General features: G+C 30.5%; 1 protein-coding gene across 1 annotated transcript in view; it reads right to left on the bottom strand.

Moving 5' to 3' along the window:
* LOC119606175 (protein TANC2) overlaps positions 1-12,366 on the bottom strand; it is a gene marked incomplete at its 5' end in the record, with an annotated part of 78,564 nt that extends 66,198 nt beyond the window's left edge. Inside the window, one exon of the mRNA XM_037959585.1 lies at positions 12,323-12,366. Within this exon, the coding sequence (XP_037815513.1) occupies positions 12,323-12,366 (44 nt within the window). The remainder of the gene's footprint in view (positions 1-12,322) is intronic.
* Between the last annotated feature and the right edge of the window lie 246 nt (positions 12,367-12,612).

Below are 12,612 nucleotides of genomic sequence, written 5' to 3'. Positions count from 1 at the left end.
TTGAAGTACGTGTTGAATGCAGTCTAAGTTCCAGAGTTGTAGTTTATTCATAACATATATACAAAAGCCTTTTTAACTGAAATTTTATTTTAAAAACAACAGTTGCCAACGAGTGACTGTCTGGTCTGTCTGTCTGCCTGGTTGCCTGTATTTGCTGCTGCCTTTGACAAGCTATTGACAATTAACATTTTTATTGTTCATGGATGGGAAAAAGTGTTTTGGGTTTGAAAGTAAAACTTGGTGTTTGTTTTTTGTTATAAAAGTCTGTTGTTGAAAGATGTTATATTTTTTTCATATTTTTATATACATATACCTTCACTTTTATTTTTTTTTTTTTGTAAACATTATTTTTTTTATAATTGATGTTTTGAAGTGTTTCAAAAGAAAATTTAACCACAAAACTCTTGAATTTTTGTAAAGTTTTTTTTTTGGGGTAAACTTCAATGTCCGGCCACTTTGAAAGAAATAACATTTTCAATGTTTACTCGGCGAAACATTTGAAGAGCAGTTAGTGTTATAATTTCTTTATAGTTTGATCGTCTGGAAAGTCTTTATAGAGCTTTTCGTAAAATTTTATAAATCCTAAGGAGCTTTAAGTCAATCGAATGCAATTTGACCTTTGATATAGTACCTCAGATAATAGAGTCAATGGTCTGTGCAGAGAGTTTGATTCTCTGCAGATCTGACATCTGTAATTCCGTTAAAAATCATTGCACTCAACACCCATTAGCTCCAACTATGGTATCCCTATGAATTTTTGATTCCATTGATAAATTTCTATATGTTTTTATCTTCACAACTCCGATATCACTTATTACATATGATACCGCATGATTCAACTCTTATTCATTAACTCTTAAACACTAGATCACCTACATCTAGGAGTACTCTATTCTCTTCTAACGTAGAAGATTAGTATCTGAAACGTTCAAGGTTCTTCTTTTCGTTATCAGAACCAACGCCAGATAATGGCATTCGATCTACGCAATTTAAAACTCTCAGTTTTGAAAGAAAACTTTCAATACCAAGAACTCCAGTCATAAATAGTTTTTCGGTATATCACAGTTACTATTTCCTAGTCACCGGGACAGTTGACCCTTCTTATTACAATCACTAACTTAAAAACTCCATGCCGATATCGAAATGCTTGAAGTAGTAAAGATATTTGTATATATAGATTGACAATGGAATGAATTCCATAAGTTTAAATCTAATCGGGAGAGTTTTCAACATCAAACTTTTGTAACCTGGAAAGCTAATCTCATCAACTATCTGTTTGATTTATTTTATAGTTCAATTCTATGCTTAAGAAACACTTCAGGGTTTCGAAAGTCTGAAATCTGAATAGTATAATTCACAAAGAGATCCATTCGACCCAGCTGTACAACAATCGGTGAGTATATACAGATGTATCAGATAAAAAACTAAAGGATATTAAAGCAAAAACAGCAATCTCCACTTTTGTAGATTTCGAATTAAACAATAATATTCAGTTCATACTAAAAGGTCTGCGACTTAGGTAATAGAAGTAGAAATCTCAGAAAGCTGATTAACTGCAATCAGCTCCTGATTAATCCCATTGGTTATCCGAAATTAATCACACCTAGATCAATCATTCTGCCCATGTTTGATGTTGAGAAGAATCGATCTCTCGCGCAAATTAACGATTTAATCTTGTAAATATAAACTCTAGAAAGATTCGGTATATCGTGGGTAAAACGCTGCTTATGATAAGATTTCTAGACTTTGACAAAGCTGGTCAAAGACAGAGAGAGTGTTTGAGAATTTCTTCTTCATTTCCGTTATTAGAACTTTTGCGGTAATCATTCAAAGGCAGATTAATTTTGCAAATATAAACTATAGAAAGATCCGAAAAGTCGTTGATAAAGCGGTATTTAAGGTAAGACTTCTAGTCATTGACAATGCGGGACAAAGACAGAGATAATGTTTGAGAATTCCCTCCTCATCTTTGTCATTATAACTTCTGAGGTAATCATTCAAACGAAAATTAATCTTGTGAATATGAACTTGTGAAACGATCCGTCAAGTCGTGGGTAAAACTGTGCTAAATGTAAGAGTTCTAGACTTTGGCAAAGACAGAGAGAGAGGGTATTGTAGGATTTCCTTGTCATTACAACTTCTGTGGTAACCATTAAAGGCAGATTAATCTTTTGAATATGAACTGCAAAGAGATCCGGGAAGTCGTAGGTAAAACGGTACTTAAGATAATAGGTCTACCCATGGAGAAAGCAAAACAAAGACACAGAAAGTATTTGAGAATTTCCTTTTGATCCTCGTCATTACAAATTCTACAGTAGTCATTCAGCTTCTAACCTTCAGATTTTAACTTCTAGCAACTATTACGTTTTTGTGAGGGCCCCATCAAGACCAAAGAACTACGGCCATTGTAAAGTGACCAAGTCAAATTTCATTTTGATCTTGTGGTTAGGATAAACATCTGGTCTGGTAAGATGTCAGATTTAATAATAAGGAGTATAAATTTGTTAAGACATTTTTTAAGAAAAACACAATTATCATAACATAATCAATTACACTTACATTCCAATAACTAGTTTTCAAATTTTTATTCCAAAATTAAGTAGCATAAACTATTAAATAAACTATTAATTAAATTGAATTAATAACTAGCAATTGTCTATTACATTACGACTATAAAACCGACTCGAATTGTTTTTATTATTATTAGCTATAGAGTAGATGTAAAAAACTGTGTTAAATATCAATTTCATAAAACTGATTACAACATGATTTTTTTCAATTTTTTTGTTGCAATTTTCCTCGCACGTTCAAACGTTTTAGTTGAGACCAAAAAAAAAAAAAGAGAATTGCGTGTTGAGTGTTTGATATTTTTCCTCCTTTTGGATTTTGAATTTTATGAATGAAAATTTGTTCAGTTTTCAAACAATTTATTGCATTGTTGAGATTGCAAATGAACCAACACTAAAACGAACGCCTACACAAGTCAACAAAAAAAAAAAAAAACTTTGTCTTGTGTGGGCGTTAATTTACAACAGAAAACAGCAAACGGCTTTGGAACTGCAGCATAAATAGACGATGTAAATAACCTCTAGTAAGTGTGGAACGTATTCCAACAAATCTGTGTTTTTGTAACGTACTGCAATGGAAATGATTAAATAAACATGTAGTTGTTGTCTGTTTTAAGCGTCAAATTTAGATAATTTAGTTTTCCTATAACTGCCTTCTTCAACTACGTCTCCTGCTCTTCTCCTGCTTAAATAAGTAAATTGAATTTGTGGTCAGTTATGCAAAATTTCTATTAGTTTGTCTATTGTCAGCGTGAAAAGAATTTCATTTTTTAGCTTTTACATTTTAGTATGTTGTATAATGTTGTTTCTGTCCAGCAGAACACGCATCAAATTGCTGGTAATCCAGCCAGAGACTTGTAAAAAATTATGATTGTTGTGGATTTACAAAATTTTTCCTTTCTTTTTTTTTCTTTGTGTATTATTAAATTTTCAATTTTCTTTTAGTTGGGGTTAGAGTTTAGCATAAAATTTATGCACTTAAATTGATTTGACCGCAAAAATGTGGTTGGTATGTTGCAAACTGACGGGATTTTTTGTTATTGTTGTTGCTTTTGGTTAAAGTTAATTTAAAAAGAAAAATTAAGTTATAAATTTTCTTGAGAAAATTGAAAAAAATATATTAAATGAAGTGATTTTTGCATAAATATTATGAAGATATGGAATAATAATAAAAAAAGGAAAGGAATTTTTTGAAAGTTACCAAAAAACTGAAATTTAAATAGACTAAACTATAGACTAGACTATAGACTAGTCTATAAGACTATAGACTAGACTATAGACTAGTCTATAAGACTATAGACTAGTCTATAGCTATAGACTAGTCTACAAGCTATAGATTAGGCTATAGACTAGACTATAGACTAGACTATAGACTAACTATAGACTAGACTATAGACTGGACTATAGAATAGACTAGACTATATACTAGACTACAGACTAGATTAGACTATAGACTAGATTATATACTAGACTATAGACTAACTATAGACTAGACTATAGACTAGACTATAGACTAGATTATAACCTAGACTTAAGACTCAGACTATAGACTAGACTATAGACTAGACTATAGACTAGACTATAGAGACTAGACTATAGACTAGGACTCTAGACTAGACTAGACTATAGACTAGACTATAGACTAGCTATAGACTAGACTATAGACTAGACTATAGACTAGACTATAGACAGACTATAGACTAGACTATAGACTAGACTATAGACTAGACTATAGACTAGACTAATAGACTAGATATAGCTAGACTATAGACTAGACTATAGACTAGACTATAGACTATAGACTAGACTATAGACTAGACTATAGACTAGACTATAGACTAGACTATAGACTAGACTATAGACTAGACTATAGACTAGACTATAGACTAGACTATAGACTAGACTAGACTATAGACTAGACTATAGACTAGACTATAGACTAGACTATAGACTAGACTATAGACTAGACTATAGACTAGACTATAGACTAGACTATAGACTAGACTATAGACTAGACTATAGACTAGACTATAGACTAGACTATAGACTAGACTATAGACTAGACTATAGACTAGACTATAGACTAGACTATAGACTAGACTATAGACTAGACTATAGACTAGACTATAGACTAGACTATAGACTAGACTATAGACTAGACTATAGACTAGACTATAGACTAGACTATAGACTAGACTATAGACTAGACTATAGACTAGACTATAGACTAGACTATAGACTAGACTATAGACTAGACTATAGACTAGACTATAGACTAGACTATAGACTAGACTATAGACTAGACTATAGACTAGACTATAGACTAGACTATAGACTAGACTATAGACTAGACTATAGACTCAGAATATTGACTATGGACTCAACTATTGAGACTATAAACTAGACTATAGTCCAGACTATAGACTAGACTATAAGTTAGACTACAGTTCATACTATAGACTGGACGAAGGTATACTCTAGACTATAGACTAAACTATATTCCAGACTATAGACTAGACTTTAGTCCAGACTATAGACTAGACTATAGTTCGGACTATATATATATAACTATAGTCTAGTCTGGACTATAGTCTAGTTCATAGTTTCGACTTTTCTTTAGTCTAGAGTTTAAACTCTAAAATCTGGACTTCAGTCTAGTCTTTAGTTTGGACTATAATAAGCAAAACTTTTTAAAAAACTTTCTATTAAAAATCAATTGCAAAAACCATAATATTCAAAATGGCCATCGCTATGAACTCATTTAACAATAAAATTGACATTAATCATATTTTCGCAAACTCAATGACAAAATAGAAATGTTTGCAAAGAATATGGTTGGCCTAATAAAATGTCATTTAGAGAAAACAATTTAATTGAAAAATTTATTATTTCAATATTAACAAGATCAGACCAAAGAATTATTATTAGTTTTTGACGTCAGCAATTCGCAGACCAGGCACATACATACATATACACACAGTCACCCTCTCTTAAAACAAATGTCATATACATATGTACAAACATATGTAGAGAGTGCGGAAAAATACCAATGACTTAATGACAGTTCATAGTCCATAGAAAATAAAATATTAAAAAGCACACAGCATCAATTAAATATTTTGCATAAAAAACTATAAAATTTAAATGGGGAAGAAAAATTAAACATGTATGTATTATAGTACAAAACAACTTAACAAGTTGATTTGCTGTAAAGTTACAACGTCAAGTTGTCAGTTTGTTAAGTTAAGTTAGCAAACTTTTTGCTGTTTTATATAAAGGGTTTTCAATATGAAATTTTAATTAATCGGTCGGTTTGTTTTATTTATTGTGGTTACAAGTTTATAAAACAAAAAACAAGTTAACTATTTAATTAAAAAGTTAAACTATATCAAGTTCATTAAACGTGATTAAAAAGGCAAATATAATTGTCAATGAGTAAAAGTAAATACATATACAGAGTTGTATTTGCATAAACAATTGTTAACAAGGAAATTAAAAATTAATATATACATGTTAAATTAACGGAAATTCATTGTCTTTGTGTTGTCGTCGGTGTTTTTTTTTGTTTTGTTGTTATTATTTAATTTAATTTTTTAGCAAATGCTAATTTTTTAATGTGTTTATTTTTTATGTTGTCACTTGGAAGCAGGCAAACATTTTAATTTTTTTTTTTTTTATTAATTTATTTAAATTTTTGTTTTGTTTTTGTTTCGAAAAAAAAACTGACTCATGTCAAGTTTATTTTTAAACATACATGTGTCAAATGAGTTAACTCAAGCATTTCATTAAATATATCAAATTTCACACGTACTTCTACAAAAAAAAAATGACCTAAACTTTTAACCTTTTTTTTTTGAAATGGAAACAAAAAAACAACCTTAAACCATTTTATATTTTAGACTCAAAGTGTAATTTTTTCTATAGATAAAGTTACACTTACATGATCTCGTTTGGATACACAAAAAAATAGTTCAAATCAACTAACGTGACAAACCGTAATGTCCACAGAAATGTAAAATAAAAATTAATTGAAGCAAACCCCGCTTAATTAGTTACAAATTGCTTTTTTCCCCAACTGTTTCAAGGTTAACATATTTAAATGACACACCTCTCGGTTACAGAATTCTGATTTAATTGAAATTCAATAACAAACAGTTGAAAATAATTGACATTTTTGTTTGTTTTGTGAAAAAATATTAAAACTATTTCAAGTATGTCAATAATATTATTCTAATAACAAAATGTTTTCGTGATTTAGATATTCTCGAAAAATATCTATCGTTACTCTCAGTGTTGCATTATTCTGTAAGGGTATCCCATGCTAAAAACTATTTAGAAAGCAAGGGTACTCATATTTTATAATAGATTCAGTTCAAGTAATGATGAGAATCCGAAACTGAGTTAGTGACTGCAAGAGGCTCTACAAAAAGTATATTACGTGGAATTTCCTCTATATATTGATAATCCTAATTTTCTGCCCGAGAATCTACTGAAAGATTATGTGGAATTCCCGCTTTAAATCGCTAAAAGTCGTAAATGAAAATATTTCCAGAGTTGTATAGTTTTCATTGAATAACTAGCAAATCTTGTACTACCTAGATCCACGACTACTTCTAGAACATTAATGTTGTTGTAACAGATAGACTGTGGCCGTGAATAAATGCACCGTTTCGTAAGGACTTTGATGACAGGCAGTGCCTGAAACGATTCGTTCACGGTAGCAGTTGAGGAAACTACACCAACTGGTTCTTAATGGTGCCCAGATGGTTATAGAATGCCTGGGTAACTGTTTCTCTCAAACTGAGATCGCAGGGGGTGTTCATTTAGGACTCTGTGGCATCTATAGCCATTAATGGCTTCAGTGACCGCCATTTGATGCAACATTTACCGGGCGCTTGTAATTGACAGTCCGTCGACGTCCGATAGTATGACTTCTTGGATGTCGCTGAAGTCCATCCGGATGTGCCTGGAAGGGGGATCCTCCATCAGATTATAATGGTTGGAGTGACTAGGCAGATGGCATGCCAACAGGAACTGTCTAGTCAATAACACATTAAGTTGTCTGACTGACAGTAACCTGGTCTCCACATGTAAATGATCCACATTCGTCATCTTGACGCATCCGGTTACAATCAGAAGTGCATTATTCTGTGCTGTTTGTAAATCTCGCCACTGGGTATCACTAAGGAAAGAGGTCCATACAGGGGCCACATAATTGAGAAGAGAGCGACCAATAGCCTTATGCAAATGATACACATTTGTCATCTTGACGCATCCGGTTACGATCAGAAGTGCATTATTCTGTGCCGTTTGTAAACCTCACCATTTGGGTATCACTGAGGAAAGAGGTCCATACAGGGGCCTTATACGTCGTTACAATCGTCTCCTTATGCAAACCCTAAGAGGTGCCATCTAGAGCTTTAAGGACCTTATTTCGAACCTTTTGATTGATGTAGTTTGCGTGCACTGCAAAGTGAAGGAGGCTGTCAAACACTACCCCTAATATTTTTGAACCGTGGGGATAATAGGTAATTCTAGAACTAGTTTTTTTTTAAAGCGATATTTGATTGTTTTTCAATCGCTTCCAAGATGTAGTTTCGAAGCAGGTGTGAGTTCTATTAAAGAATTGTACAACTAGTGTTAAAGAATTAGTTCCTTTGAAACTTTACAGAAGTATTTAGGAACCAAAAAATTCTCGACTCTCTACTATAGGCGAACAGTGGCCTCTTTCCAACTCAGGCCTCTTTCTGCAGAGATAATAGTGTTAGTCTAGGAACTGATGCCCAGGGTATACTTAAGCTATGGAAGCACCACTTTTCCAAGCTTTTTACACTTTAAGCTATGAAAGGATCACTTTTCCAAGCTTTTAAGAGCCGATGAAGTGGAGAAAAATACTTCCGCAATAAGAGATTTTGCTCCCAATTGATCAGATAGAAATGCCAATTGCAATATCCTTGTGGGAACAGATGGCTTGCCAATAGAGTCATTTAAAACTGAAGGCGAAGAGTCGGCACTGCGCTGGCTCTAACGCTTATGAAAAATAGAGCCTGAAGAATGTATCCGTGCCGTATCCTCAAAAAGTTGACCTTGAAACCTCGAAATAACTGTATATTTGTCGATTTGAAAGCTGAAAAACAGACTTAGACCAAAGAATATTTAATACATAGAATGTTCGTCTCATATAAAATTTTCAATAGCGGGTCCTAACACATAAAGAATACGTGTATCGTGCGATTTATTCAATGAATGAGTCCACGATTACAAATAACAATGATATCAGTTTCAAAATAAAGTGGCGAATATTACTTGGACTTAGTAAGCAATTGAAAATTAAAGTCCATTTCTGACAGACGGAGGTAATACTATACAAATCACTTATTTTAACTGTTCATCTATGAGGCGAATTGAAAAAGGGGGGAGAGTCCGCTCTACCACCGCCTATAAGCGTTAATAAGATTTTTCAAATCATCAAGTCTAAAAAGTAAATAAATACATATAAAGTTATTGGTAAGTCATTACTAGAGTCCTTCTAAATAAAGCAGAGGTTATATATTAGACATTGAAAAGTAAGTAGTTGGATAAGTACAAGTCATTAACATGTTTTTAAGGGTAACTATTTAACAGGAAGACCACTCCTTTCTTTTAAACATTTATTAGGAAAAAATATTTGTTACCAAAAAAGAATAAGAACAAGGCTAATATTTATGCAAAATTTTTTTTTATAAAACACATTAACAACTTAATTTAAAACAAATACCTATTTCTAACAACATTGGCAAGGCTTCACTTGAGTTAATGACCTTAATAACAAACTAAAGAAATATGATATTTTAACTGATGTTAAATTAAAACTTAAATTTTAATCAAAACTTTTAAACAAATTTTTCAACCAAAATAAATTTAACTAAAATCATTCTATTGGAAAAATGTACAAATAAATTTGGCACAAACCATAAACAACTTTAACTGGAAAAAAAAACTTTAATATATAGTAAGTGATTCCAGCGAAAGTAATATGACTCCAGTTTGTTTTTTTCTGTTATTTTATTTAATAATAAAACTTTCAAAAAATTAATCAATAAAATGTTGTAGACAACATTTTATTAACTAACAAATTTTCATGTTTGCAAAAAAAACTACAAAAATCAGCAAGTTAAATTTAAAATATGACATTGTAATAAAAATAAGAAAATAATGTTTTAAAGTTTTTTTTTAACAATTTTGTTAAGCAGAGGAAACTCAAATAAAAATAAATTGTTAACAAGTTCAACTATATAGAAAAAGCTTTTTTTCATATTATAATTTATGTGTTTGCCAGCATATAGAGTTTAGGCCAAGAAATACATCATCTAACTTGTTGTTTTTACTCTTCTACTCAGTTAGTTAGTTAAACTTAAAAAACTTTGTTGTATACGGGAGAAATTGTTCAAAACTGACGTTGTCTTAACGAACTCGTAAATTAACATTTCGCTTAAGAGGTTGATCATATAATTTTTGTTTTTCCTATGTATGTACGTTTTGGCTTAAACCAAAAGAAACAAAAAAATCATATAAATTTTTCTTTAAAATTTGTTTTTATGACATTGTGTAGCGAAAATTTTACGATTTGTGGTAGCACAGTCGTAAAATGGTAGAAGAAAATAGTCGTGAGATTTTGCATTTTTGATGAACTCATTTCGTGCTGTGGCATATTAATAATGCATCCATTCCCCCCGTTGGTAGTAAAATACTCATAAATTTTAATTTTTTTATAAGTTTTGTTTAAGGAACATTAAGTTTAGCTGAAATATAATTAATTATTTTTGTTTAAATATAACTGCTGTTAGTTAGAAAGTTGTATAATTTTAGGGATAAATGTTTGAATTTTAATTATTAATTTAATTTTTAACTTTTAACTAATTTTTTCCTGGAAAAATTAACCTAAAAATGCTTTAAAACTATTTTAACAAAGAACGACGTTGAATAATAGTAACGGCGTTATTGGTTAACGACTTTGTACTCTTAGTAACAATGTTATCAACTTTATGTAAAATACAACATTGGTAATAATAGCAAATCTTTTTTAGGAAGAATTACAATCGGCTTTTGGAAAAAAACGTGTACTATTTTGCTCCCAAAAACTTGTATAATCAAACAGTTAAATAAATCTGGACCGATTGCATTCCGAAAGTAGAAATTGTGAGGAACTGTGTAACATTGGTCCCTGATATGATATTGAGTGAAGCATTTTGCCAAAATCTGTTGATACACGGACTGCTAACTAACTAACTAACTAACTAACTAACTAACTAACTAACTAACTAACTAACTAACTAACTAACTAACTAACTAACTAACTAACTAACTAACTAACTAACTAACTAACTAACTAACTAACTAACTAACTAACTAACTAACTAACTAACTAACTAACTAACTAACTACTAACTAACTAACTAACTAACTAACTAACTAACTAACTAACTAACTAACTAACTAACTAACTAACTAACTAACTAACTAACTAACTAACTAACTAACTAACTAACTAACTAACTACTAACTAACTAACTAACTAACTAACTAACTAACTAACTAACTAACTAACTAACTACTAACTAACTAACTACTAACTAACTAACTAACTAACTAACTAACTACTAACTAACTAACTAACTAACTAACTAACTAACTAACTAACTAACTAACTAACTAACTAACTAACTAACTAACTAACTAACTAACTAACTAACTAACTAACTAACTAACTAACTAACTAACTAACTAACTAACTAACTAACTAACTACTAACTAACTAACTAACTAACTAACTAACTAACTAACTAACTAACTAACTAACTAACTAACTAACTAACTAACTAACTAACTAACTAACTAACTAACTAACTAACTAACTAACTAACTAACTAACTAACTAACTAACTAACTAACTAACTAACTAACTAACTAACTAACTAACTAACTAACTAACTAACTAACTAACTAACTAACTAACTACTAACTAACTAACTAACTAACTAACTAACTAACTAACTAACTAACTAACTAACTAACTAACTAACTAACTAACTAACTAACTAACTAACTAACTAACTAACTAACTAACTAACTAACTAACTAACTAACTAACTAACTAACTAACTAACTAACTAACTAACTAACTAACTAACTAACTAACTAACTAACTAACTAACTAACTAACTAACTAACTAACTACTAACTAACTAACTAACTAACTAACTAACTAACTAACTAACTAACTAACTAACTAACTAACTAACTAACTAACTAACTAACTAACTAACTACTAACTAACTAACTAACTAACTAACTAACTAACTAACTAACTAACTAACTAACTAACTAACTAACTAACTAACTAACTAACTAACTAACCAACTAACTAACTAACTAACTAACTAACTAACTAACTAACTAACTAACTAACTAACTAACTAACTAACTAACTAACTAACTAACTAACTAACTAACTAACTAACTAACTAACTAACTAACTAACTAACTAACTAACTAACTAACTAACTACTAACTAACTAACTAACTAACTAACTAACTAACTAACTAACTAATTAACTAATTAACTAACTAGCTAACACTTTCTCTGTTTCTTTTAAACCAATTTTTTCATGAGGAGGGTGCCTGTTCCATAACTTTCAAAAAGGTCGAACATTTTTCTCAATTTGTTGGTCTCAATTATAGAACTCTATGGGAAAAGTAATATGGCGTTCACTTACAGTTATTTTTCTCGTTTCTCGTTTCTCGACTCGTTAGCTGGCAGCTGTTAATCAGTTCAAAAAGTTTATCTCTTAATCTTACACTTACTGCCAAAAACTTTACCTTCAATTTCCAATTACAGGTTTTTCCCATAAGCCCTCATAATAACCTCACATTTTCAAATTTCTCAAAGCCCTCTTTTTAAAGCTGTTAGGTTAATAACTGTCAACGAAGCGTTAAGTTTACTAACTAATTGCCTTAACAAATAAATAATTCTAAAAAAAATTTAAATACAAAATAAATGATTTTT

This window comes from Lucilia sericata, unplaced genomic scaffold (assembly GCF_015586225.1).
Source record: "Lucilia sericata isolate MDLA Ls3-8-SP2 unplaced genomic scaffold, ASM1558622v1 Contig000556F_arrow, whole genome shotgun sequence".
NCBI lineage: Eukaryota > Metazoa > Arthropoda > Insecta > Diptera > Calliphoridae > Lucilia > Lucilia sericata.
Note: the sequence above shows the minus strand (reverse complement) of the source record. Positions and strands in the feature narration are given on the sequence as shown.